The sequence below is a fragment of the Pimephales promelas genome, chromosome 10 (genome assembly GCF_988280905.1).
Source record: "Pimephales promelas chromosome 10, fPimPro1.hap1.1, whole genome shotgun sequence".
Classification (NCBI taxonomy): domain Eukaryota; kingdom Metazoa; phylum Chordata; class Actinopteri; order Cypriniformes; family Leuciscidae; genus Pimephales; species Pimephales promelas.
In genome coordinates this window covers 2,270,310-2,296,976 of record NC_142778.1, presented here as the reverse complement: position 1 = coordinate 2,296,976, position 26,667 = coordinate 2,270,310, and the positions used below count along the sequence as shown (strand labels likewise).

At 38.7% G+C, this 26,667-nt stretch overlaps 1 protein-coding gene across 2 annotated transcripts in view; it reads left to right on the top strand.

Annotated features, from left to right (window-relative positions):
• kcnj5 (potassium inwardly rectifying channel subfamily J member 5) overlaps positions 1–26,667 on the top strand; it is a 66,894-nt gene that overhangs the window by 25,604 nt on the left and 14,623 nt on the right. Inside the window, exons 1-3 of one of the 2 annotated variants that reach the window (XM_039647435.2) lie at positions 819–1,168; positions 21,084–21,166; positions 25,321–26,197. In XM_039647435.2, coding sequence (XP_039503369.2) covers positions 21,104–21,166; positions 25,321–26,197 — 940 coding nt within the window. In that variant the 5' untranslated portion in view covers positions 819–1,168; positions 21,084–21,103. Of the gene's footprint in view, positions 1–818; positions 1,169–21,083; positions 21,167–25,320; positions 26,198–26,667 lie in introns of those variants that run through there. The other variant, XM_039647437.2, reaches the window with a different exon arrangement.

Sequence of the window (26,667 nt, the reverse complement as noted above, 5' to 3'; positions counted from 1 at the left end):
ATTAACCACAGTATGACGTCAAAAAGACCCGACACACAGCGTGATGCCCTTTACACCAATGGCCACCAATTGGGTTTACATTCCCAGCCAACATTTCAAAGTGGAAGCAATGTAGTGTGTGTGTTTAGGCTTACGGTTTTGGTCCCAAATGGGTTTGTTCCATGTTGACCCATTCTGAATAAATCCTATTAGGGACCCGAACCGTAAGACCAAAAAACTGTTGGCTGGCCTTTTTCACTTTGATTTTTAATGAGAATGAAAGCGAGGCTGTGAGGGATAGACTTGCATCTCTTCAATGGCCTGTATTGTAATTTAATGTGTTTTGCTCATGAAACAATGGAAAAATATATTTCAAAGAAATGTCAGTTGACAAAAAACTCCCGACAATGTAATCTAGCCGCTTTATTCAGCTTTTTACAGCAGTCTATCCCTCACCGCCTCACTTAAGGTCTATTGGATCACGGCGGCCAGTGGCGTCCCGCTGCAGTTTTAGCTTTAATAGAAGCTATATGCAGAATCCACTGGCGTTGGGGCGGAGACAGGACATGATGTCGTGTGTGACTGCATGTGTTTGTGTGAGACTGCAGAGTCATAAATCAGAGTCCATTCGCATGTTGGAAGTGCCTCATGTTTAACCTTGCCGTCCCGAAACATCTGCTCGCCTCAATGTGACGACCTTGTCCAACTTTATCTCCCCCCTCCTCTCGGCTCGTGTACACACAGTGTCTTCCAGATCTGCGCTGTGGTGAATCTCAGCCTCAGGCTGTTTTTAAGCAAAGAAAAAAAAAAGAGACTAGAGGAATTGATTATCCGGCACATCTAGCACGATTCCTTCTCTCCCTCGTCTCGTTTTCACGCAGTTGCGTAAACCTCAGCCTGCAGAATCCAACTCATCACGCACTAGGATGAGTCCACACACACACACACACACACAATCCTGCGCGGGGAGATGGAGGAACAGGGGGATGTGGGGGAGGAAACATCCTCTCATGCTCACTTTCACATCCCTCCCTCTCTCTCTTTCTCTCGCTCGCTCTCTCGCTCGCATCCTCCAGGAGAGCGAGGTAAGGAGGTGGTGGAGCGCTGTGTGTGTCGGCAGTGGAGATGAGCACATCAGAGCTGGAGTCAGATGCCCTAACATGACACCGCACAGACACCTCCGATGAAGGTAAGTCCGAGAGAACAGAGTGCGATTGTGTGGGGATCCGCATGCTGAGAGGAACACAGGATTACCCCATCGGCGACCCCTGTCCCATTGAGACGCGAGCTCGTCCACAATGCCGCCTTCCAGCGGCGCGTTTCCCCGGGTCAGAGAGCGAGCACGTGTTTTAGTGCATTGCAGGAGTTTGGCAAGCCTTGCCAGTTGCATTGCAGGAGAACTTGCATGTGAGTGCATGCACGTGTGCGTTTGCGTGTGCGTTCACGTGCGTGTGTGTTGCGGCGATCGTCATGTCGGTTCTCTCTGATTCTTGGTCACGGGGGTATTAGTCCTCTCGCCCGACCACAAACTGAGCCTCTCTGGTCCTGTCACACTCCAGAACTCGGCTCCGAAAGCAGGGAACAAAGCTTTAACAAAGATAAAGGGGAAGATTACTTTATAAAAACAAGCCCGATCGAGGTTTCGAGGAGAGGGGATGAGTGATTTTTTTCATAGTTTGCTTGCAGCTTGCATAGCTAATGTGTGAATGTGCTGTGAGGTTTCACTTTACCTTCACTCATGTACATGGAGTTACTAGAAACACAAACATTATGCAGATTTTGGATCCTCTAACTTAATGCTCTCTCATTTAGATTTTCTTTACTAGGCAGTTTTTCCCCCGTGGGTATTGTTGCTTATAAATGGGAGTAATTTTAATGTTTACTATCCTCATGGGGTTATTTGTTCTCTACATTATAGGCAAAGCATGATCAACACACACACACACACACACCTAAGCACATGAATGCAGTAAGGAGGTCTCAGCCTAATCCATTTGCACAATGTTTGCCAGAGTTTGCGCATCATTTAAGTCCCTGGTCGCCATGGCACAGTTGATTCTGATGGAGTGACCTTTGACCTCCGAGAATTTCCTAAACTCTGAGCAAAACAGCTGCGTCACACACACACACCAAAAGCTTAACTCAATTACCTTCTGCCAATTTTACCAGTGTGAATAACTGTAAAATGATTTGTAATCACAACATTTTTTTTCTTTTGTCAAATCAACTTAAGTCATTTGTGTAGTTCATATTACAAAAATGTTTGTTGGTTTAACTTGTTCATTGAAATGGAAAAATTTAGTTAATACAATGATTCAATCATCAGAAATTCTAAATATTATGTTATATGAACTACATAAATTATTTAAGTTGATTTGACAAATGAAAAAATGTTGTGATTACAAATCATGATCATATATTTTTTACAGTGTGTGACTTTAATTTGTCAATCTTGCACTCATGAATTGCAAAATAATTTGTTTTTCAATGCAACTACAATTAATGTGGGATAAAATGATGTTCCTATGTTATGGCACTGTAAAAAAAATGTGTTCATGATTTGTAATCACAACATTTTTTCTTTTGTCAAATTTATGTGGTTCAGATAACATAATATATTGAGTTTCTGATGATTAAATCAATCTCTTTCATTGCATTAACTCAATTTTTCCATTTCAATGAACTTAAAATTTTAAGGCAACCAGGTTACTCTATTTTTTTTTTTTTAAATTAAACCAACAATAAGTTTTTACAGTGTAATGCATGTCACATGGAATATTTCTGACAATGCGTTGTTTGTGTTCTTTTCAAAGCTTGAAAGCGTGTTTCACTTGTCGTTCCATAAAACAAGTAGATTTGAGCTTTATTTATTATTTTTGTTTAATGTGGAGTTCCATGAGAGAAGCCACAGATTTGCAATGGCATGAGGATGAGTGCATAATGACATCATTTAAATTCAAATCTATTCCTTCAGAACTGGGCATAACATATTCAGCAAAGTGAGCACAGAAAACACTCGAAATCCTGACCATGCAGCAGAAATACCCTTCTCTCAAGTCATGGTCAGGCTAATTGTTCTTGAAAAGTCAGTGATCTTACACTTCACGTTTGGTTTGTGGAAGTTCCAATACTGGGTTGCCTTGAAAGAAACTGGTTTTACACACATACACACTCTTAGAAGAAATGGTTCTATTTAGAACTAGAAATGGTTCCATCCCGTGCTTCATATATGGAACTCCAAAATGGTTCTATATAGAACCATTTTGTTTTTGGTAAAAGGTTCTATTGGCCAAGTATGGAACCCCAGGGTTCTATATAGAACCCAGAGGAACCCTTTTTTTAAGAGTGTATAGAACCTTTTAGGGGTTCCGAATACGTAGTGCTGATAGAACCTTTTCTTCTAAGAGTGCAGGGTGGATGTGTGTGTGGACGTGCATCAAATAGAAGTAAGTTGCACCTCGTTTGCTCCCAAAGTCCGTGCTCCATTTGTATTGCGTTCGGTGAGATCCGAGCAGAAAAGTCCTCAAGCGCAATCCATCTCCTTGTTCATAATTAGATCAAACTTCTGTCTAATACATTCAGAAGATTTCATGTCTGCTGCAGTTTGAATGCTATTTCCTGCTGCATTGATCCGTACGCTCGGTGGAAAGGACAGGTCTTTAAATGAAATCTTATGGTGGGTCATTCATCTTATGCTGTACTTTTTTCAAGCTCGGGTAATTCAACTTTATTAATCACAGCTTGATTATTTAAATAATGGCAAGACAATAAACAGGATGGAAATAAAGAGCTGATGTCAATGGTCAAAATTCTGATATGAGCAAACTGATTTATCAAACAGAATATCAAACATCTCATTTAATCCATTGAACTTACTGATGTTTGTTTTGGCTGATCTACTGATGTCACTTCCTGACAGATGATGTCATTGAGGAAATAACTTTTGTAACAAATCATTTTAAGGATGGAAATTGATATTGAAGAGAAAATTGCATTTAAATTGCTAACAAAAAACATTTGTATTATACCCAACAACATTGTAAAAACAGTGTTTTGCATGTAACATTTTTGATTATAGAAAGTAACAAGGGAAGAAACACCAGTTTTTCTTAAAATTTTAGCAAATATTGGGAAATAAATTGGAAAAAAGTCAAATTTTTTGCTCTTATGTTTTTTTTTTTTTAAGTTCGACCTCAAAACTCTCTTGACAATACATGAAATACATATAGTGTAAAAATGAATATGCTTTATCTAATCAATAGAATTGTGGCAACAGATCACAAGCAATATTAATAATATTATTCCTTAAAAGTTAACCATTTAAAATGAGTAAAGTTTACACCAAAAAAAAACAAAAGTATCTCACTAACAGACAGATGTCAAAGATTAATTAAGATCTCTTTATTTTATATTGCCAACATTGAAGACACCTGATGTTAACAAGCAGAATCACAGAAGGACAAAACAAACACTGATCACCATAATGGTGACTTCAATTTATGTTTTTTCTTTGGTTGTTGTTGTAAGTTTTACTCATTTTAAATGGTTAACTTTTAAGGAATTAATTTGATTAATTATTACTCAATTCTAATTTTTGAACAAATTAGAATTGAGTAATAATTAATCAAAATAATTATTAAATTAATATTAATATTATTAATTTAATTAATAATATTGCTTGTAATCTGTTGCCACATTTTTTTTGATTAGATAAAGCATTTTCATTTTTACAGTGTAATTATAATATAAGCTAACAAATCAGACAAGACTTAAGATGACAACCCATTGAAAGACTAGAATACACAAGGAAACCAAGAAATAAAAGTCAGTAACTAGACCTTTAAGACATAACAAAATAAAAGACATGAAACTGTGCAAGTAACGAGAAATAATTAAGCATTCGCATCATCACGGCTAATGAAAGCCTCAGCTTCTCCTGCATGTGTAAAACACCCGAACGACTCCAACGTTTAATCCAATTCCAACCACTTTTACTTTTGTTCCTCCACTTTTTTTTGCAAGAGAGTATAAATGAATTGCAGAGAATTAATTGAGTGATTAGGTACTTTCAGTGTTGTGAGTGTGTTGCCATAGAAACACTCATTTCTGAGTCTGAGGATGCGAAAAGTTATGGTAATTCTCAAACACGTGAAAGCAGTATCACATTCGAACGTAGATCTTCCTTTTACACTCCAGCCTGTCACGCAGTTCTGTGACATATAGAGCTGACGTGAGCAACACCGCGGGGAGTATTACGGCTCTCGTAAAACAGACGATCTGCTCCGTGCCGTGCCGTAACACAGAATCATTCCCTCACCTCCTGCCTCGTAAACACGGCAGGCCTTACGGTTGTGTGAAACCGATAGCGTGCAATAAAAGCAGACATAACAGATAATGAAAAGGCAAGATGAAGGAACAAGAGGCGTGGCTAAACGGCAGATTTACAGTCACATTCAGGCCTGGTTTCTGCATGCACACACACACACACACACACACGCAAACAAATCAGAGATGTGTATCTGAGAGAAAACAAGCTAAATATAGCAGGTATTGATTTATAAGCATGAAAAGATGTGCTTGGAGAAATATTACAACAAACACAATCAAAGGTTTGCCAGACGCTTTATTTTAGCTGCATCCAATCTCTGCAATATCTTTGGCCGTGAAAGACTGCAGTGTGTGTGTGTGTGTGTGTGTGTGTGTGTGAGGACCAGTTTGAGTTTTAAACCATCAGAGTGAGGTCCCCAATGGATCCCTTTAAAGGGCTGTGTGAGGGTTAAGGTTAGAGTTGGGATTGGGTTAGGGATTGCATTATAGAAATGAAAGATCAATGTCCTCACATCATACAAGTGTGTTTGTGCATGGGATTGCATAAGTCATTCAGAAGTCAAGATCAAGATCAATGTCAAATCGATGAACCGCCATAGACATTGTTGTAGATATTGTTACATTGGTTTACGTTTTTGCAACATTAGAAATGTCAAACATTTGTTCTGTGACGCTTTTAAATGCAGAAATGTTTCAGGTATTTGTTTCGCGTAAGCAAAATTCCCAATTTTGTGAATTTTCTAGTGAGATGACCTATGACAATATCACCTTTTTGTTACAAGATAAGGTTAGTAAAGAGTCTGATTAAAGGAGTCGTTCACTTTAGCTGATAATTTACTCACCCCCGTGTCATCCATGATGTCCATTTCTTTCTTTCTTCAGTCGAAAAGAAATTAAGGTTTTCGATGAAAACATTCCAGGATTTTTCTCCATATAATGGACTTCAATGGGAACCAAACGGTTCAAGGTCCAAATTAGAGTTTCAGTGCAAAAAGGACTTTAAACGACACCAGACGATGAATAAGGGTCTTATATAGGACCCTTCGAGTCATGACTCGAAAAAAGATTCGTTCATTTTGAACAGGAGAGTCCCGAACGCTCATCACAGAACAGAGCAAGGCGAGCATTTGTGCTTATAAAACTTAAACTTTTTTTATTCATTTTTTTAAATGAGCGATCGTTTCGCTTGATAAGACCCTTATTCATCGTCTGGAATCGTTTAAAGCCCTTTGAACAGTTTGCAGTTTGCCCTAAAAAAAAGTGTCTTTTGGACCTTGAACCGTTTGGTTCCCATTGAAGTCCATTATATGGAGAAAAATCCTGGAATGTTTTCATCAACAACCTTAATTTCTTTTTGAATGAAGAAAGAAAGACATGGACATCTTGGATGACATGGGGGCGAGTCCTTTAATGAAATCAAATACTTTACCAAGAAAATATCAACTCAAAACATAATTTAGGGCCAAATTTACGAACCGCTTGTGCCAGCACAAACCCTATTGGCATTAAATAAACTACTGTTTAAATTTTACTAAAGACATGCAGTGAAACATTCGCACTGGAAAGGCTGTATTTTTCCGTCCGACCTTGTTGCAAAATGTATGGGAGGAGACTATTTAAAGGAATTTACTAAGGTTTGCGCTAGTATTTGTGACCTCACACTCCAAACAATGCTAGGTTGTTTTAACCCAAATTTGAGTCAAATATGGACAAACTCAAATGTTGGGTTAAAAAATGTAATTTCAAATTAACCCAACTTTCACTTTCAGCTGTAGATTTTTTAAGTACATTTTTGGATTTGTCCATAATTGACCCAACAACCCAGCATTTTTTAGAGTATATAGTTCACCGCCCTTAAACCAGATGCTAATTTACGCAGCTCTTAATAGATCGCATTGGTCATTCTGGAAATGATCCGGCTGCGTCTGTGTTTTTTCATTTATGTCAGTAAATCAAGCGCACAACGTTCCGCCCCCATTGGCGCTTTTATGGAATTGCACTCTCAAGCTAATTTCCCCTGTTTAGTAAATCAGACCCTTTGTGTATAACGATGAAAATCCCTTTTTTCCTTTATCGTCACATTGAACCGTGATCGTAAATCCAAATAGGTCTCCTCCTTGCTCAGGATGGCGTAGAGCTCCCAGTGAGAGCCTTGATTTCCAGTACAGCGAGCTCCGGTTTACAGTGTGTTTGTGCAGAACAGATGGTCTTGTCTTCAGGAGGATCTGCACCAATCATTTCACGTGTGCTGACATTTAAAATATTTCCGAGAGATTCCCCAGAGATCCCAGTCCATTATCACTGGATTACAAGTGTTCCCAAAAGAACAGGATTTAGCATTTTCTGCCCGCGCGCCGCTTTATTGACAGAGTCGGACTTAAGGTGTTTTAAGTGGCCTTGTTGAGGCGGTGATTCAGTGATGGAGGAATGCTAATTGGGGCAGTCGGACACGCCGCTCACTTTGGCAGACCCGACGCTGCAAATCACTTCAGGGAGCTGACAGGCCATCTGATAAACACAGGAGAGGGTGTCGAAGAGCCTGTTTTCTACTTAACACAACCCACCCCCAGCATACACACACGTACACATCCAGGCAGGGCCGCCTGGAGAGCACGGCCTTGTTAGCACTCTCGAGTGAGTGTCATTGGACCAGGGATGTATGCATTCATGCACACCCTATAAAGCCTTTTGGAGTGGGTGTGATCTGGCCGCCGATGTGGTTGGTGTGGGACGGCGAGGAAGGTCGCTGTCATGGCGCCAGTGCCGGCTTAGTTTCAGCCACTGCTATTCCTGTCACTGATAGGACGCTCTCTCCGAGACGCACTCCTTTCATTAGGCTAATTGTCCTTAGTGTGGAATGGATGTCTTCTTGAAGGCTTGGTGTCATTCAGAGCGATAGGGACACTAATACACACGGCTGAACACACACACGCGTGTGAGTGAATGTGGAGCTGGCACTGGATGCTGTTTGTTCCAGGGGCATTTTAACTCGTTTGCCCCGGCTAACCTCAAAGTGTCATAACAGTTTCAGATATAGACAGCCGAGCCATCATCCGCTGTGAGTGTGTGTGTGTGTGTGTGTGTGTGTGTGTGCACGTTCAAACACATTCGCACTCACACCGAAGACGACGCTGCATCGAGGACATTGACGAAGTGTCCGAACGCAGGGTATGTTCCAATCTCTCATAAAGTAGACTTTGTTTTTTAGGTCCCTTTGACCTGAGGTAACGACACATCTGCATGCCTGTGGCTATCATATATGCAGGTAAACAAATATACTAAATATTAGTGTGTTATTTCAAGTTAAAATAGTGAATCTTTGAAATATAACCCCCTCCAGTTTGGGAAAACCTATTTTTTTTTAAGGAATCGTTCATCCAATCAAACGTTTTATCATAATTTAGGCTACTCACCCTCAAGTCTATATGAATTTGTTTTTTTTCTGTGAGACAAAATTGTGCGGTCTTTTTTTTTATGCATTTTCTTCTTTTTTTTCTTTTGTAAAGATCAGAGAACATTCAAAAGTAACAATCAGAGAACATTCAAACGTAATAATAAGAGAACATTCAAACGTAACAATAAGAGAACATTTAAAAGTAACAATAAGAGAACATTTAAAAGTAACAATCAGAGAACATTCAAAAGTATCAATCAGAGTACTCAAAAGTAACGTTCAGAGATTATTCAAAAGTAACGATAAGAGAACATTCAAAAGTATCAATCAGAGTACTCAAAAGTAACGTTCAGAGATTATTCAAAAGTAACAATAAGAGAACATTCAAAAGTAACGATCAGAGATGTTTTTAATGCATTTTCAATGCAAGAAGACTAGTACGGTGAGCGGTAGGGGACATGTTCTGTTCACTTAGTTTTGTCGTGGCCACGAGATATTAATTCGTAGGAACGCCATATTAACTCGCGATAATAAGTCGTCGCTAACGTCGTCTTGATGTCGTGGCCACGCGATGTGAAGTCAAACGACATATCTTTCATGTGTTGAGGGAACAAAATCTATTTCTCGTTACCACAAGTTAAATACGTAAACGTCCTGCGTTACCATGGCAACCTGGAATTATCAGAAATGGATGGGCCTATAATAAGATTTATTTTTAATTAAGAATGACGGAATTAGGAAATTATAATATTATTATATTAATGCCTATAGTCTATAAGCAACATATATAATATAATAGGCAACAATATACACAACATGTTAGTATAATAATTTCTTAATTACGAATACATCTGATTATAGGCCTATCTATTTCTAATAATTCCTGGTTGCTATGGTCACACGGGTTGTTTATGCATTTAACTTGTCGAAACGAGAAAAAATATGTTGATCTCTCATCATATGATCTCAAGGCCACAACTTAAGGATGTCATTACCTTGACCCTTGACTTATCACGTTCCCGAATTAAAGGGGTGGTTCAGCATGTTGGACATCAGACCTCATTTCCAAGTTAGCCTGGGTGTTATTTATCAGTGGAGACAGTTTTCAAAAAATGTCATCCAGTCCTTCCAGTTGCATAGTTCGCCGGTGCTAGGCTAGAGCGAGTCAACGGTATCTGCTAGCATGCCTTTAAAAACTGTTTTACCCACTCTACAGTTCACCAAAAGCAAATAAATGAATATAGCTGCGAGCAGCGATGACGGGCCCAAGCCGATGGCACCGCAACTCCGGTTCCTTTAGTTACGTAAAGGCACCGGGGTGGCGGTGCCACCGTCTTTGGCCCTTTCATCGCTGCTCGCAGCTATATACATATATAGTTTAATATAGTCAGTTTAACGCGTTATTAACAGTGTTAACGCAAACCCATTTTTAACGTCGTTAATTTTTTGCTATGCTAAAAAAAAAGTTCTATAATGACAAGAAAGAACCCTTATGGCACAAAGGTTCTTTATATGCTATTATTCATTCATATATATTACATTATTCTGCAACATTTTGTAGTTGTAATTAAAATATTGGGTTACACTTTATTTTAAGGTGTCATTAAGCAAATACATGTCCTTACTATAGGGTTAGGGAAGGGTTGAGGGTTAGTTGCATGTAATTACACATAATTTACTGTTATTACTATGGTAAGGACATGTAACATATGTAACAAGGACACTGTAAAATAAAGTGTAACCAAATATTGTTTATTAAACTGTTAATATCACATTTTAATCATGCTGATTTTTGGAGGAGAAAAACTGAAACGGCACTCTTCGTGTGATACTGATTAACTACATAAAATTATATAAATATATACATTTTCTAACCCCCATATCTTGAATTGTGTGATCATTCACATGCATTCATATTTTAGGGTCTTGATGTTTGTCGATAATATGAAATATTTAATCCAGAAAGGACAACACAAATGATAATGAATGAACCCAAAAGGTTCCATTTAGAACCTTTTTCCTGGTTACAAAGAACCCTAAAGTGTTCTTATTGTTGAACTCTTAAAAAGGGGTTCTGTAGAGAACCTTTTAGGGGTTCCAAATGGAAGATAAGGTTCTTCTTCTAAAAGCGTAGGTAATCAAACAGGATTTTTGAATGCATCACTGTGATGTTGCAGGGCATTCCAATGAATTTTTCAATTTCATCTTCTACAGAAGTCCTTTTTAAGCCAGCGTTTGCACAGGGACTGTGTGAATTGTAACACTGGTATAGAAATGCCATGTTGAAGAGTGGAAGCTTTACGATGTCTCCACCAATCCAAAGTCTGGCTTGCTCAGTTTGTTTTGATGACTCTTCAGAATTGCTTACTCCTACGAAATAAAAAGGCGCAACCCCTGACTGCAGGACATGGATGAATGAGCTCCTCTCTGAGTAGTAAAACGCACCGCTGCAGTGTGAGCTTTATTCCTCCTCCAGCATGTGTTTGAGCAGATCGGGTTGTTGGACATTACTGGAACTGCGGTGTGTTGTTGACGAAAACACGTGGGTCATTCCCCAGACATTGCAGGAATGTCTCTCTTTGCCATAAAACAGCTGGTCCTATTTGTTTGTGGAGGTTTTAACAGCCCTGCAGTCTGATGACAAATCTGCAGGTCTAGCGAACAAAGTGTTTCCCTGTGTGTTGCGCTGATCTGCTGTAAGAGGCAATGATGAATGTGTATGTGAGAAACTCCGAATCCTCCCACTAAACCCTGCCATTCACACACTAATTAGTATTGACATGAGTGCACGCCTGGAGTGTCTCATTCCCAGGAAAGAGATCACCTTTCAGAGGGAAAAGAAGCTGATGTTGACAAATTATGCAGCATCTTTTCCAGTGCAATTAAAGCAGTCTGACAGACACAACTGTTGCTGTACAAACATCATTCCAGCCACTTAGAGATACTGATTGTGTCAGAGATTATTTGCTCCAAGTGAGAATGTGAAATTGAACACCGTACAATAGCTTGTTTTCACGTGACGTGCAAATGCAGATGGAGGGCAGGAAGTGATTTTCTATATTTAGGAAGCACTATAACACACTCAAAATGCCTATGTTTTGCGTCGTTTATGGTTGCTCAAATCGATCAAACCACGAGGAGTTTTTATCGTGTGCCCAAAGTTGTTGTTCATAAGGGGGGAAAATACAAGAAATTGACAGAAAAACACCGGGAAAAATGCCTTGCAAACCTACGTCTGCGATCGGGAGGAGCCGAATGGGGAAATGCCTGTGTGCGTGTGCAGTGATCACTTCGTCAAATGTGAGTTAATACATTATTTATGTGGCTTATAATTACATTATTCAGGTGTTTAAATACACTTATGTGGCTGTTTGTGTAACGTACCAGTTTCCGAACTTTGCAAAGGCAAAGTATGTCTGTAAGACGAGTTAGTTGCTGATGGCGGGCAAATCTCTCAGTTCAGTTGAAAATCGGTCCTCTTCATAACTTAAGGATCACGTCCAACATATGTTTCGATTTTCTATGTTTCGAGCGTCTAAAGTAGTACCAACCAATTGCACAAAGCAAGCCGATCCACGTTTCCATGTTGATGAGGGCATTAAATTGAGAAAAAATAATGGGACAAAAAGAAATCAAGAGACATTTAGAATAGATAAAAAAGTGTGTTTAATTGCGAGTTAACTATGACGGTTTAAGACGAACGAAAAATATTCATGTTGACTCAATTAAAAAAAAATATTAAAATATTACATTGATTACATTTAATGAAATTAAGCTGGAATCACTTCTATGAAGGATTGTGTCGTATATGCTCATTTTAATTAATGAAATTGAACAAAGAGCTAAAATCTTTTTTGAGTGCATTAATTCGATTAATCGCGATTAAATATTTGAATGGTTTGACAGCACTAGTTCACGCACTTGCGTTTTCTTCCTCAAATATTTCTTTTTTTGAAATGGGTAATGGAATCCAGAATCGTTGAACCAACACAGTCTCATCCCAAGCCGTCATATAACTGACGTCTTTTGACCATACGTCAATATCCGCCTTTTTAGGGCCCCCTTAAACGTCGGTAGATAGCGATCCCGGGCCGTCATACAACTGACGCTTTACCTTTAACGTCGGTTAGGTGACGGGGTAAATTTAGGTCTGGGGTCCCACATAGCAAAATTTTTCTGGCCCAGCTCCGGCCCACACAATCACTTTTCCCTCGGCCCAAATACCGCAAAGAATGACGGTACTGAAGTGGCCCAGAACTGGATTATAGACAAGGGTCACACATGGGCCATAACTGGCCCGAATCTCAGCCAGTTAATCACCCTTAACTGGCCCTGAACTGGGCCAAAACAGGTTTTATTATTTGTACCAATTCTCAGCCATAAGTTAACCATATCGACACCACTCTTTAACCAGAAACCCCAAAACTGAGCCATAACCCAGCCTAATCTTACCCAAACCATATGAACCCAATCCTCGGCCCAAGTACCGCAAAGAATGACGGCGCTGAGGTGGCCCAGAACTGGATTAAAGACAAGGGTCACACATGGGCCATAACTGGCCCGAATCTCAGCCAGTTAATCACCCTTAACTGGCCCTGAATTGGGCCAAAACAGGTTTTATTATTGGTACCAATTCTCAGCCATACGTTAACCATATCGACACCACCCTTTAACCAGAAACCCCAAAACTGAGCCATAAACCAGCCTAATCTTACCCAAAATGTGAACCCAATCCTCGGCCCAAGTACCGCAAAGAATGACGGCGCTGAGGTGGGCCAGAACTGGATTAAAGACAAGGGTCACACATGGGCCATAACTGGCCCGAATCTCAGCCAGTTAATCACCCTTAACTAGCCCTGAACTGGGCCAAAACTGGTTTTATTATTGGTACCAATTCTAAGCTAACCATTTCAATACCACCCTTTCAAACCCCCAAACTGAACCATATCCCACCCTAACCTTACCCAAACCATGTGAACAAATAAGTCACAGAAAAATTCTATATTTTATTCAATTTAAATTTTATTTAACAATAATACCACAAATAAATATTACACCTAGAATTGTGTAACAGTGTGAAGGCTATTTTATTTTGTACATTCCAAGTTTAACATCTTATTACAACCTGTTAAAGCCCTTCTTCTCACATTGCTCCTCTCATTGTAACTCCAATTACCAGCCATACCAACAGTCTGTCAAGTTTTCTTGCCCAACCAGTCCTGTAAAAAAAAAAAAAAAAAAAAAAAAAAAAAAAAAATTAACATTGAAAATGGATCAACTATTCCAAATTTACCAATATAGGATACTAATGTAGCTCTAAAACTCATTTGTATTAATCATCTTGTTAGATCATGGAAAGTGAGTGCCTTAGGCCAGAGTTTCAACTCCTTATAGTCTTTAGAAATAAAATAACATCCACTTAAACAAACAGACAGGAATGAGGGAGTCTGATACTTACATATCATCAAAAATTAAACAATATAAAAGGAGGGGAAAAAGACAACTTTATAGAGTCGTTCATTCCTCATAATGCCCAATATGTTGGAAGAAAAACATTGGCATGCGTCAATGGTTAGCAAATTGAAAAGTTGCCAATTGTTTATTGCTTTTAAATTAACCTCTAAACATTACCCAGGTTGAGAACTATTGTTTTAGACAAAAAATAAAAATTATGTGTTCAATTTCATTCTTTCAATGTAGATATTTTAATAGTACAGTATTATTATTTTCTCTCAATCGCCTACGAATATAGCATACTGAAATGACAAGCAATACATGACAAGCAAAAATAAATAAGCAGTCTGTGATCACAATTAAAAAAACATGTACTGTTCATGTGAAACAAGCCACGATTAGATTTAGATCTCATACAATTATACAACCACTGAATCACTTTCAGCTTTATGAGTCAATTGCGGTTGCTGGATTTGCTGTGATCTTCCTATAATTTTAAAAGCATTAACATTACATTGTTTCGCACACATGAAGCACCACGCCTCGCCTAGGACGTTCCGCACCGGTCTATCGCACATGATCGCACCCCGTTCGCGTCTGTATAGGCATTCTCATGTTCAGGGGCAACTGAATCAGCTACCAGGGCCAGGCAAAAGTTCACTTCAATAAAGAAAAAAGTGGCATCCGAGTTTGAAATCAGGTATTAAAAAAGCGCCAAAAAGAGAGTGAACTTCACTTACCCGTACAGCGGTTGTCTGAGATGTCGTCTTCTTCTTCAATCTTCAGCGGGAGAAATTTCAAAAGACGCATCACGTGAACCAACCAGAAAAGCTGCTGTTACCATGGAGATCGCGCCGAAATAAAACAATAGTTGACTGCTGTTTTAAATAAACTGTTATTTCGAAAAAAAAAAAATTCCAGATATTACATTTTTAACATGATTTTGTGGTGCTTAAAATAAAAAGTATGGAAAACTTAGACTTTAATGTGGATTTTTTTTTTTTTTTTTTTTATTACAAATTTATAAAAAAAAAAACAAATTCAAATAAATAATAGGTTTAATACTTAAAAAAATCATAGGTCTAATACTTATCATGTTAGTAAATGTATATTTTTTAATGATACAGCATTTTGTAAACATTGCTGAAAACTAAATACTATATTTATTCATTATTAATCATTTTTGAAACAATTGGACATATATTTTTTCACTGACTCATTTAAGTCAATTTATATTATTATTATTTATTATTAAAATCTTAACACCTTTTTCAGAGGGGTCGGGGTGGGGTAATCTTGCCTTGAAAATATAGTAGCAGGCTTATAATTGTCCAGTACACAGAATATGGCCCACAATCGCTACACTGATCTGGGCCACATACCTCCCATCCACAATCGGCCCAAAAGTTGTCTGCCGTCATGCACTGCCATCATTGCCACACTTGGCCCACAGTTGGCTGACAAGATGTGGGCCACACACCTCCCATCCACAATCGGCCCAGAAGTTGTCTGCCGTCATGCACGCAGTGCCATCATTGCCACACTTGGCCCACAGTTGGCTGACATGATGCATGCCATTGCCGGCAACACGCCAGGAGTGCCATGATGAGGCCACATTTGGGCCAAGTCTGTTTGCTATGTGGGGTAGAGTTAGGATCCGATAACGCCATCTAACCAACGTTTAGACGTATGGTTAAAAGACGTCCAAAGACGTCAGTTATATGACGTCTTGGGATATGAGACTGCGCTGTTTTAACCCACGGGTTTGTTATTCTAGACCAAACATTTGTTTGCATTTCGAATTTTCGGTATGAATTATCATTATTCATTTTTTTTTTACTTGAACAGGGGTGTGTTTCCCAAAAGCATCGTTAGTGTGACCTCGACAAATTCGACGAATGATTCAAAAGTGTCTAATTCGTACGACCTCGCTCGTACGAATTTGTACGATTTGTCTAAACCCACGTGATGGGTATGTTTTGGGGCGGGGTAAGGGGTAGGTAATTCGTACGAATTCATACGAATTGGCCAATTCGTAGAATATGTACGATTTAGCGAAATCGTACTAATTTGTCCGAGTGAGGTCGTATGAATTAGCCACTTTTTAATCATTCGTCGAATTGCGTTCTGCTGGTAGATGAGACTGCGCTGGTTAAACACAAGCTTGTCTTTGTCCATCTCTTTCTCTCTCTCTCTCTCTGGCTTGCAACCAGACTCCAAAATCACAAAAAGCATTGCTACTCTAAAAGCTTGATAAGGAGCTTGTTGCCTCCTCGAAACCGCCAGATAAGCAGGAGGGAACAGACTCTGCTCTGGCGCACTTCACCGGCGTGCAACCATCAAAGTCACATGGAGCAGCACTGGGACCGTTTTGTCATGAAATGTGGAAATGGCAGAGGACAGAGTGTTGTGGAGGCCTGCCGTCTGTCTGTGATGTATTCTCCATGTGCATTCGGATGCGGGTCACGTCAGTGTGCCCTTTCACTGCAGACCTGTCAGTCAACACTGTATTCCTGAGTGGATGGCAGCTCTGACGTGCAAGGGACGAGCAAATAGAGATGAGTGATGTAACTGCAGTGGAGTGGATTTAGACAAATAAGAACACGGGTCAAACAAAGGACTTGGATCTCCAGCGAGGCCGGCCTTCAAATTCCTGTAAAATTACAAATTCAATTCAGGCTTTCTATCTAGGGGGCACTAATTAGTCAGAGATCAGCTGTTGGTCAACACATATAACACCAGGTTTTGTGTGTTTAGCTCTTCGCGGTGATGATTATCTCATTCCCGACTGTGAGGGTTATTTTCTCCGAGCTCAAACTGTGTGTGTGGCCATTACAGGGCATGGAAGAAAAATATGCACTGGCGTTTTGTGGTAATTTGCTCCCGGGGTTCATCGGTTCACCTGATTACTCTACATTGATTTACTCTCCTAGATGATCAATACCTATTTTAAGGTCTTTTTTTTTTTTTAAGGGATGGGGGATTTGAAAAATATCCCCTGAAATAGAAAGCATTATCTCTGGTTCTCACTCTCTTCCGTTTTTACACTGTGTTTCAGAGGAAAATATCTATTACTTAACTAATCTCCTAAACAGCTTTCAGATCCCTTAGTGAGTGAGCATGACTTGAGGATATGCTGTCGGGAAACAATTTTTTGCTGTCATTACATTAGTCACCGTATGCAAGCGATTAGCATGCACGACATTAGCGACGGGAGCACAGGTGCAGTGTGGGAGTGACCAGGATCTGGAGCTGAATGATTGCTTAATGCACCATGTCATAACACCTGAACTAGAAGTTAAACTAACAGTAATCCAGTTTTCCATAACATTGACCCGTTAAAGGAGTAGTTCACTTTTAAATAAAATTTTGCTGATAATTTACTAACCCCCATGTCATCCAAGACGTCCTTCTTTCTTCAGTCGAAAAGAAATTAAGGTTTTTGATGAAAACATTCCAGGATTTTTCTCCATATAATGGACTTCAACGGGAACCAAACGGTTCAAGGTCCAAAAGACAGTTTCAGTGCAAACTGTTCAAAAGGCTTTAAACGATTTAGACGATGAATAAGGGTCTCATTATGGTGCATCATTATGGAAACTCGTTTCCGCCATGGAAAGAAAAATATAAAAGGTAATTGCGACTTTTTATCTCACAATTCTGACTTTATTTCTCACAATTGCGAGATGGAAAGTCAGAATTGCGAGATATAAAGTCAGAGTTGTGAGATTTAAACTATTCTGAGGGGGAAAAAGGTTGTCTTTTTTTTCCCCTTAGAATTGGGGAATCTCACATTTCTGAGAAAAGATGTCAGAATTTCGACATATAAACTCGCAATTATGTTATAAAGTCAGAATTGTGAGATGTAAACTCGCAATTGTGAGATAAAAAGTCACACTTCTGTCTTTTTTTCTCAGAATTGCAACTTTACTGTATATCTCACAATTCTGACTTTATATCTCACAATTCTGACTTTATATCTCGCAATTCTGACTTTATATCTCACAATTCTGACTTTATATCTCGCAATTCTGACTTTATATCTCACAATTCTGACTTTATATCTCGCAATTCTGACTTTATATCTCGCAATTCTGACTTTATATCTCACAATTCTGACTTTATATCTCGCAATTCTGACTTTATATCTCACAATTCTGACTTTATATCTCGCAATTCTGACTTTATATCGCGCAATTCTGACTTTATATCTCGCAATTCTGACTTTATATTTCGCAATTCTGACTTTATAACACGCAATTCTGACTTTATATCTCGCAATTCTGACTTTATATCTCGCAATTCTGACTTTATATCACACAATTCTGACTTTATAACACGCAATTCTGACTTTATATCTCACAATTCTGACTTTATAACACAATTCTGACTTTATATCTCGCAATTCTGACTTTATATCACACAATTCTGACTTTATAACACAATTCTGACTTTATATCACATAATTCTGACTTTATAACACACAACTGTGAGATAAAAAGTTGCAATTATTTATTTATTTATTTTTTTATTCAGTGGCGGAAACAAGCTTCCATAGCATCATAGACATTTGCTTCTGTCTTTTTTTCTCAGAATTGCAACTTTACTGTATATCTCACAATTCTGACTTTATATCTCACAATTTTGACTTTATATTTCACAATTCTGACTTTATATCTCGCAATTCTGACTTTATATCTCACAATTTTGACTTTATATTTCACAATTCTGACTTTATATCTCGCAATTCTGACTTTATATCTCACAATTCTGACTTTATATCTCGCAATTCTGACTTTATATCTCACAATTCTGACTTTATATCTCGCAATTCTGACTTTATATCGCGCAATTCTGACTTTATATCTCGCAATTCTGACTTTATATTTCGCAATTCTGACTTTATAACACGCAATTCTGACTTTATATCTCGCAATTCTGACTTTATATCTCGCAATTCTGACTTTATATCACACAATTCTGACTTTATAACACGCAATTCTGACTTTATATCTCACAATTCTGACTTTATAACACAATTCTGACTTTATATCTCGCAATTCTGACTTTATATCACACAATTCTGACTTTATAACACAATTCTGACTTTATATCACATAATTCTGACTTTATAACACACAACTGTGAGATAAAAAGTTGCAATTATTTATTTATTTATTTTTTTATTCAGTGGCGGAAACAAGCTTCCATAGCATCATAGACATTTGCTTCTGTCTTTTTTTCTCAGAATTGCAACTTTACTGTATATCTCACAATTCTGACTTTATATCTCACAATTTTGACTTTATATTTCACAATTCTGACTTTATATCTCGCAATTCTGACTTTATATCTCACAATTTTGACTTTATATTTCACAATTCTGACTTTATATCTCGCAATTCTGACTTTATATCTCGCAAATCTGACTTTATATCTCGCAATTCTGACTTTATATTTCACAATTCTGACTTTATATCTCGCAATTCTGACTTTATATCTCGCAATTCTGACTTTATATCTCGCAATTCTGACTTTATATCTCACAATTCTGACTTTATATCTCGCAATTCTGACTTTATATCTCACAATTCTGACTTTATATTTCACAATTCTGACTATATCTCGCAATTCTGACTTTATATCTTGCAATTCTGACTTTATATCTCGCAATTCTGACTTTATATCTCGCAATTCTGACTTTATATCTCGCAATTCTGACTTTATATCTCGCAATTCTGACTTTATATCTCGCAATTCTGACTTTATATCTCTCAATTCTGACTTTATAACACAATTCTGACTTTATATCACATAATTCTGACTTTATAACACACAACTGTGAGATAAAAAGTTGCAATTATTTATTTTATTTTTTTTATTCAGTGGCGGAAACAAGCTTCCATAGCATCAAAGACATTTGCGTAAACTATTTTATTTTATTTTGTTCAATTATGTCCAGATTATTTCATTTAATTGTATTTTATTTTATTGTTCAGATCTTCTAACTACAGAAAAGTCTCAATAAAATAGCTCGTTTAAATAAAGATTCATCAAAAGGATTCAGGATATCATCTTTTTGTCGTACACTAGCAACACTTTCTGCTCATGCCGTATCAGCTCAGAGAGTAGCTCGATAGATCTGACAGGTAACAGTAAACGTGTCAGGATGGAGATAGCGAGCTGCCAGGAGCGAGGAGAACGCAGAGGTGCTCTCCCAGGTTGGCGTAACTTCTTTGTGTTAGTAAGTATGACGGAGAGCTTGACTGGATGATGGAGACAGCAGCAGCTTTCATGGCGTGACGGAGCTGACGCAGTCGGTCTTCGGGGAGCGGGGAACAGCTGAGACTGCCAGGCACAAATTAAACTCAATCCACACACTCAGAAAGTACATCTCTCTCGCGAGCTTTGATTTAATCCTTCAAGTAACCATCGGAGATGTTCTCCCAGAGGTGTCCGTGTGTGTGTGTGCGTCTTACAGTCATGTCACATTTAAGCAGTCAGGTTAAGTTATTCTGTTTGCCCATTAGAGAGTCAAACAGCCATGGTTGAACAGCTTTTCCCGAGGTGTTTGACATGATAAATCTGTTTACTCGCCTAATTGAGAGAGGGTGAGACAGTGAGTGAGATATTAGCTGATCAGATTAACGATGATTTTGAATGAGACTCGTTTGCTCAGGTGAATCTGTGGTAATCCTAAAACCAACCAGGACACAATAAATCCATGTAATGACCAAAGCAATAACACGGCTTAGCCCACGCACAGACTAGCCAATCCCTCGGATCATTGACTATTCATTAAGGTCTACTCAATATTGTTTTCCCCTTATTAAAAGTGTTACACACAAGGAAACAAGCATAGTGCGCTTGGTTATTTACTAAGCAATAAGCATGGGCGATGATGGTGTTTTATCTCTCTCTGTTTCAGGTTTGCAGTCGAAGCTGAGGATGGCAGGAGATTCTCGCGTCCACATGGACCACGACATGGAGATAGGAGTGACTCCGAGAGAGGTCAGCCGGCCCCGATATCACTGGCAGCTTCAGTAGTGCTGTAAAATGACGGCCCGTTTTCATCTCTTTTGACCATGCGTCAAATCGCGACTTTACTGTATATCTCGCAATTCTGACTTTATATCTAGCAATTCTGACTTTATATCTCACAAATCTGACTTTATCTCGCAATTCTGACTTTATATCGCGCAATTCTGACTTTATATCTTGTAATTTTGACTTTTAATCTCGCAATTCTGACTTTATATCTCGCAATTCTGACTTTATAACACGTAATTTTGACTTTTTATCTCGCAATTCTGACTTTATATCTCGCAATTCTGACTTTATCTCACAATTCTGACTTTATATCTCACAATTCTGACTATCTCGCAATTCTGACTTTATATCGCGCAATTCTGACTTTATATCTCGTAATTTTGACTTTTAATCTCACAATTCTGACTTTATATCTCGCAATTTTGACATTTTATCTTGCAATTCTGACTTTATATCACGCAATTCGGACTTTACATCATGCAATTCTGACTTTATATCTCACAATTCTGACTTTATATCTCACAATTCTGACTTTATATCTCACAATTCTGACTTTATATCTCACAATTCTGACTTTATATCACGCAATTCTGACTTTATATCTTGCAATTTTTACTTTTTATCTCGCAATTCTGACTTTATATCTCGCATTTCTGACTTTTTAACTCACAATTGCAACTTTAGATCATTCAATTCTAACTTTATATCACGTAATTCTGATTTTATATGTCGCAATTCTGACTTTAAATCTTGCAATTCTGACTTTATACACATGGCAACCTTTATCGTCAATATGAGACGCGTCTCCTAGTGGTCTAACACTAACCCTACCCCAGACCTAAAGGTTGCCATGTGCGTCGGATTTAGGCGCATGGTCAAAAGCGTCAGTTAGATGACGCCCTAGGATGAACATCTACTCTAGTAGATCACCTGCACACAATACAATCAAAATAAGAGGAATGTTTCTGTATTTATGTTGTCAGTATATTTTAATCATTAATAAACCAAAAGACCTTGGCCTTTGGATATGTTTTATTTTATTTTTATTTAAGGAGTAGTTCACCTTTGCTGATTATTTACTCACCCCCACGCCATCCAAGATGTCCATGTCTTTCTTTCTTCAGTCGAAAAGAAATGAAGGTTTTTGATGAAAACATTCCAGGATTTTCTCCATACAATGGACTTCATTGGGAACCAAACGGTTCAAGGTCCAAAAGACAGTTTCAGTGCAAACTGCAAACTGTTCAAAGGGCTTTAATCGATTCCAGACGATGAATAAGGGTATTATCTAGAACCCTTCGAGTTATGACTCGAATTCGAACAGGAGAGTCACAAACACTCATCACAGAACAGGACAAAGCGAGCATTTGTGCTTATAATACATAAACTTTGTTATTTATTTATTAAATGAGCGATAATTTCCCTTGATAAGACCCTTATTCATCGTCTGGAATCGTTTAAAGCCCTTTGAACAGTTTGCACTGAAACTGTTTTTTGGATCTTGAACCGTTTGGTTCCCAATGAAGTCCATTATATGGCAAAAATCCTCGAATGTTTTCATCAAAAACCTCTTTTCAATTTTTTGTGTGCTGTACTTACATTATCATTGGTCATCATATTATGTTATGGTTATTGAATAAAATAGCTACATTATCTGTGTAATAATCTAACTATTTAATATTTTTAATAAAGTTCTGTATGTTGTGTGAATATTGTACATGTTTAAATGTACTTAATATATAATAATTAATGCACGTTTTTATATTAATCATATAATTAATGCATAGTTCATTTATGACTTTAAAAATGAATTCTGAATATCTATCTTAGCACAAATTTGTAGGCACACCAAAAACCGAAAATTGGCTCTTGTTGTAGAAATTTACAAAAAGTGTCTGTTATATTTTTTCTCCATTTAGAAAATGGAGGGCCGCAGGTGTGTGTGCAGCATGAGGTCTCTGTTCGTGCCAGTTTTTTTCTTAAGCACTTTAAGGCTTGCCTACAGTATAATTGGCTGCCACCACGTTAACATGATACCACGTTTCAATTAACAACCAAGTACAATCTTCAACAAATGGAGAGACAATGTGCCAAAGAGTCCTTGTCTCATTCGGAGGACACTGGGCTGTTGAATTGGGATGGAGACAAGGATTCATATCTAGGCTTGCCAGTGTCCCATAGGGAAGAGGAAGGCAATGGTGGAAGTGTCCCATTGAGCTGTCGTAGAACAAAAAAAAAATGGACTGGGGCCAAAGATAGAGAGCAAAAGAGAGTCATGGGGATGAAAAGAGCAGCAATAGAAAAAAAAAAAAACAATGTTGCAGTAATCTGCATGTGCCGAGACGTACTGTGAAAATGTCATGACAGTAGCAAAGATCAGAGCACTTACGTTGTTAGGAAGGAACAGCGGGAACGTGCCTCTGCTTGATGTTGGCAACTATGTGATCCACGACTGTCATTGCCTGGCTTATAGCAGCTCAGTGAAGAGATGGGCCTGAGGCAGATGGGAGCCATGTTGAACTGGCATGTGTATGATTCTGGTGGGACTAGATTGCAACACCATGTGACGTCTTGGAAGCATCACATCCTGCATGTATTATTCCTCAGAACTCCCTAACAGGGATGCTTTAAAGGAGTAGTTCACTTTAAAAAAACAACAACTTTTGCTTACTCACCCCCATGTCATCCAAGATATCCATGATTTTTCTCCATATAATGGACTTCAATGGCAACCAAACGGTTCAAGGTCCAAAAGACAGTTTCAGTGCAAACTGCAAACTGTTGAAAGGGCTTTAAACGACACCAGACGATGAATAAGGATCTTATCAAGCGAAACGATCGCTCATTTAATAAATAAATAACAAAGTTTAAGTTTTATAGACCATTTCACAAGATGTAAACAACACTGGTCCAGAAACACTTCCTGTTTCAGTTTGTAACTGTTTTCTTTATTTCACATGTAAAGAAAACATCTTAAAGATGTTTGTTTAACTTTTTGATTCAGTTTTATATGTTCTGTTGGTTGTATTTTATCCCAGCTTTTATGTAGTGTTAAAAAACTGAAACAGGAAGTGCTTCTGGACCAGTGTTGTTTACATCTTGTGAAATGGTCTATAAGCTCAAATGGTCGCCTTGTTCTGTGATGCGTGTTCGTGACTCTCCTGTTTAAACTCGCTTATCAAAATATTTTTTCGTGTCATTTGGTTCATTCAACGAACGAAATGAACTAGTTGACTCGGGAAAAGATTTGTTCCTTTTGATGAACGAGTTCGAACAGGAGAGTCACGAACACGCATCACACCCTAACCCTAACAGAGCTTTTGAGCTTATAAAACTTCAACTTAAATGTACATATTAACACCTGAAATGTTTATATTAGCACCTAAAATGTACATATTAGCACATGAAATGTACATATTACCACCTAAAATGTACATATTTTTAGCACCTAAAATGTACATATTAGCACCTGAAATGTACATATTAGCACCTAAAATGTACATATTAGCACCTAAAATGTACACATTAGTACCTAAATGCACATATTAGCACCTACAATGTACATATTAGCACCTAAAATGGACATATTAGCACCTGAAATGTCCATATTACCACCTAAAATGTACATATTAGCAACTTTTAAATTACATTTTTTTTATAAAACTTAAACTTGTTTTTTTTTTTTTTGTTGTTGTTTAGGTTTTTTTTTTTTTAAATGAGCGATCGTTTCGCTTGATAAAACCCTTATTCATCGTCTGGAATCGTTTAAAGCCCTTTGAACTGTTTGCAGTTTGGACTGAAACTGTCTTTTGGACCTTGAACCGTTTGGTTCCCATTGGAGTCCATTATATCCTGAAATGTTTCCATCAAAAACCTTAATTTCTTTTCGACCGAAGAAAGAACGACATGGACATCTTGGATGCCACGGGTGTGAGTAAATTATCAGCAAAAGTTTTTTTTTTTAAAAATGAACTACTCCTTTGATATAGGTCTACAGGTTCAGACTTGCCCGTTTTATCATCATTTATTTTGAATCAGTTCTTACTCTGGAAGGAAAAGCTCAGCAAAGCTCCTGTTACCCAAGACTAAATTTGTTCCTTTTCTCTCTCTTACAGCAGGTGAAGAAACTCCCCAAGCACCTGAGGGAATCGCAAATCCCTACGGATCGCACCCACCTCATCTCAGATCCCGTCAAGAAGCCCCGCCAGCGCTACGTACAGAAAGACGGCAAGTGCAACGTCCATCATGGAAACGTCCAAGAGACGTACCGCTATCTCAGCGACCTCTTCACGACACTGGTTGACTTACGTTGGCGCCTCAGTTTCTTCATTTTCACCCTGGTCTATGTGGTCAACTGGCTCTTCTTTGGGTTTTTGTGGTGGCTCATCGCGCTCATACGAGGAGATCTCCTACACGGCGACGAGGAGGGCTGGACCCCGTGTGTGGAAAACCTCAACAGCTTTGTCTCGGCTTTCCTCTTTTCCATTGAAACCGAGACCACCATTGGCTACGGCTACCGCGTCATCACGGAGAAGTGCCCGGAAGGGATCATACTTCTACTGATACAGGCCATCTTGGGGTCCATCGTCAACGCCATGATGGTGGGCTGCATGTTCGTAAAGATCTCGCAACCCAAGAACCGAGCAGAGACGCTGATGTTCTCCCACAAGGCCGTGATATCCGTGAGGGACAACAAGATGTGCCTGATGTTTCGAGTGGGCGACCTGAGGAATTCCCACATTGTGGAAGCGTCGATCCGCGCCAAACTCATTCGTTCGCAGCAGACCAAGGAGGGCGAGTTCATTCCCCTCAACCAGACGGACATCAACATCGGCTTCGACACGGGAGACGACCGCCTCTTCCTGGTATCGCCTCTCATCATCTCGCACGAGATCAATGAGAAGAGTCCCTTCTGGGAGATGTCCCGGGCACAGATCGAAAAGGAAGAGTTCGAGATCGTGGTCATCTTGGAGGGCATGGTCGAAGCCACAGGTATGTTCTCCTTGACGTCAAGCAATTCAACCCTTGACCTGTAAGTGTCACAGTCTCCGTGAGTTGGAAATGACTGAAATAAAGCTTTGCATTAACCCTCTATACTATGAGTAATTTGGAATGGCTTCAAGGAGCAAGTTGTGCATTAACTGCCGTTGACCTCAGTGATTTTCCATTATTATTTTTTATTTTTTTTGTGGCGAGCCAGAAACTTAAAGGTCAGTCATTTAAATATACAAAAGTGCTCCGGCATTATTCATTTGCTGACGGTGCTGAGTCGCCCCTTCCATAAGTGTGCTGACTACACGAAATAACATGTAAAAACCGACAGGAAGATAAATGTCTTGATATTGACGCTGTGTTTCCGACACATGGGTTGGGTTGGGTTGGGTCTGAGAGCCTCTCGTTGTCCATGTCCTTGCAAACCTGTCCAGGCTGGAGCTGTGGAAAGAGGTGAAAGGTGATGAAAG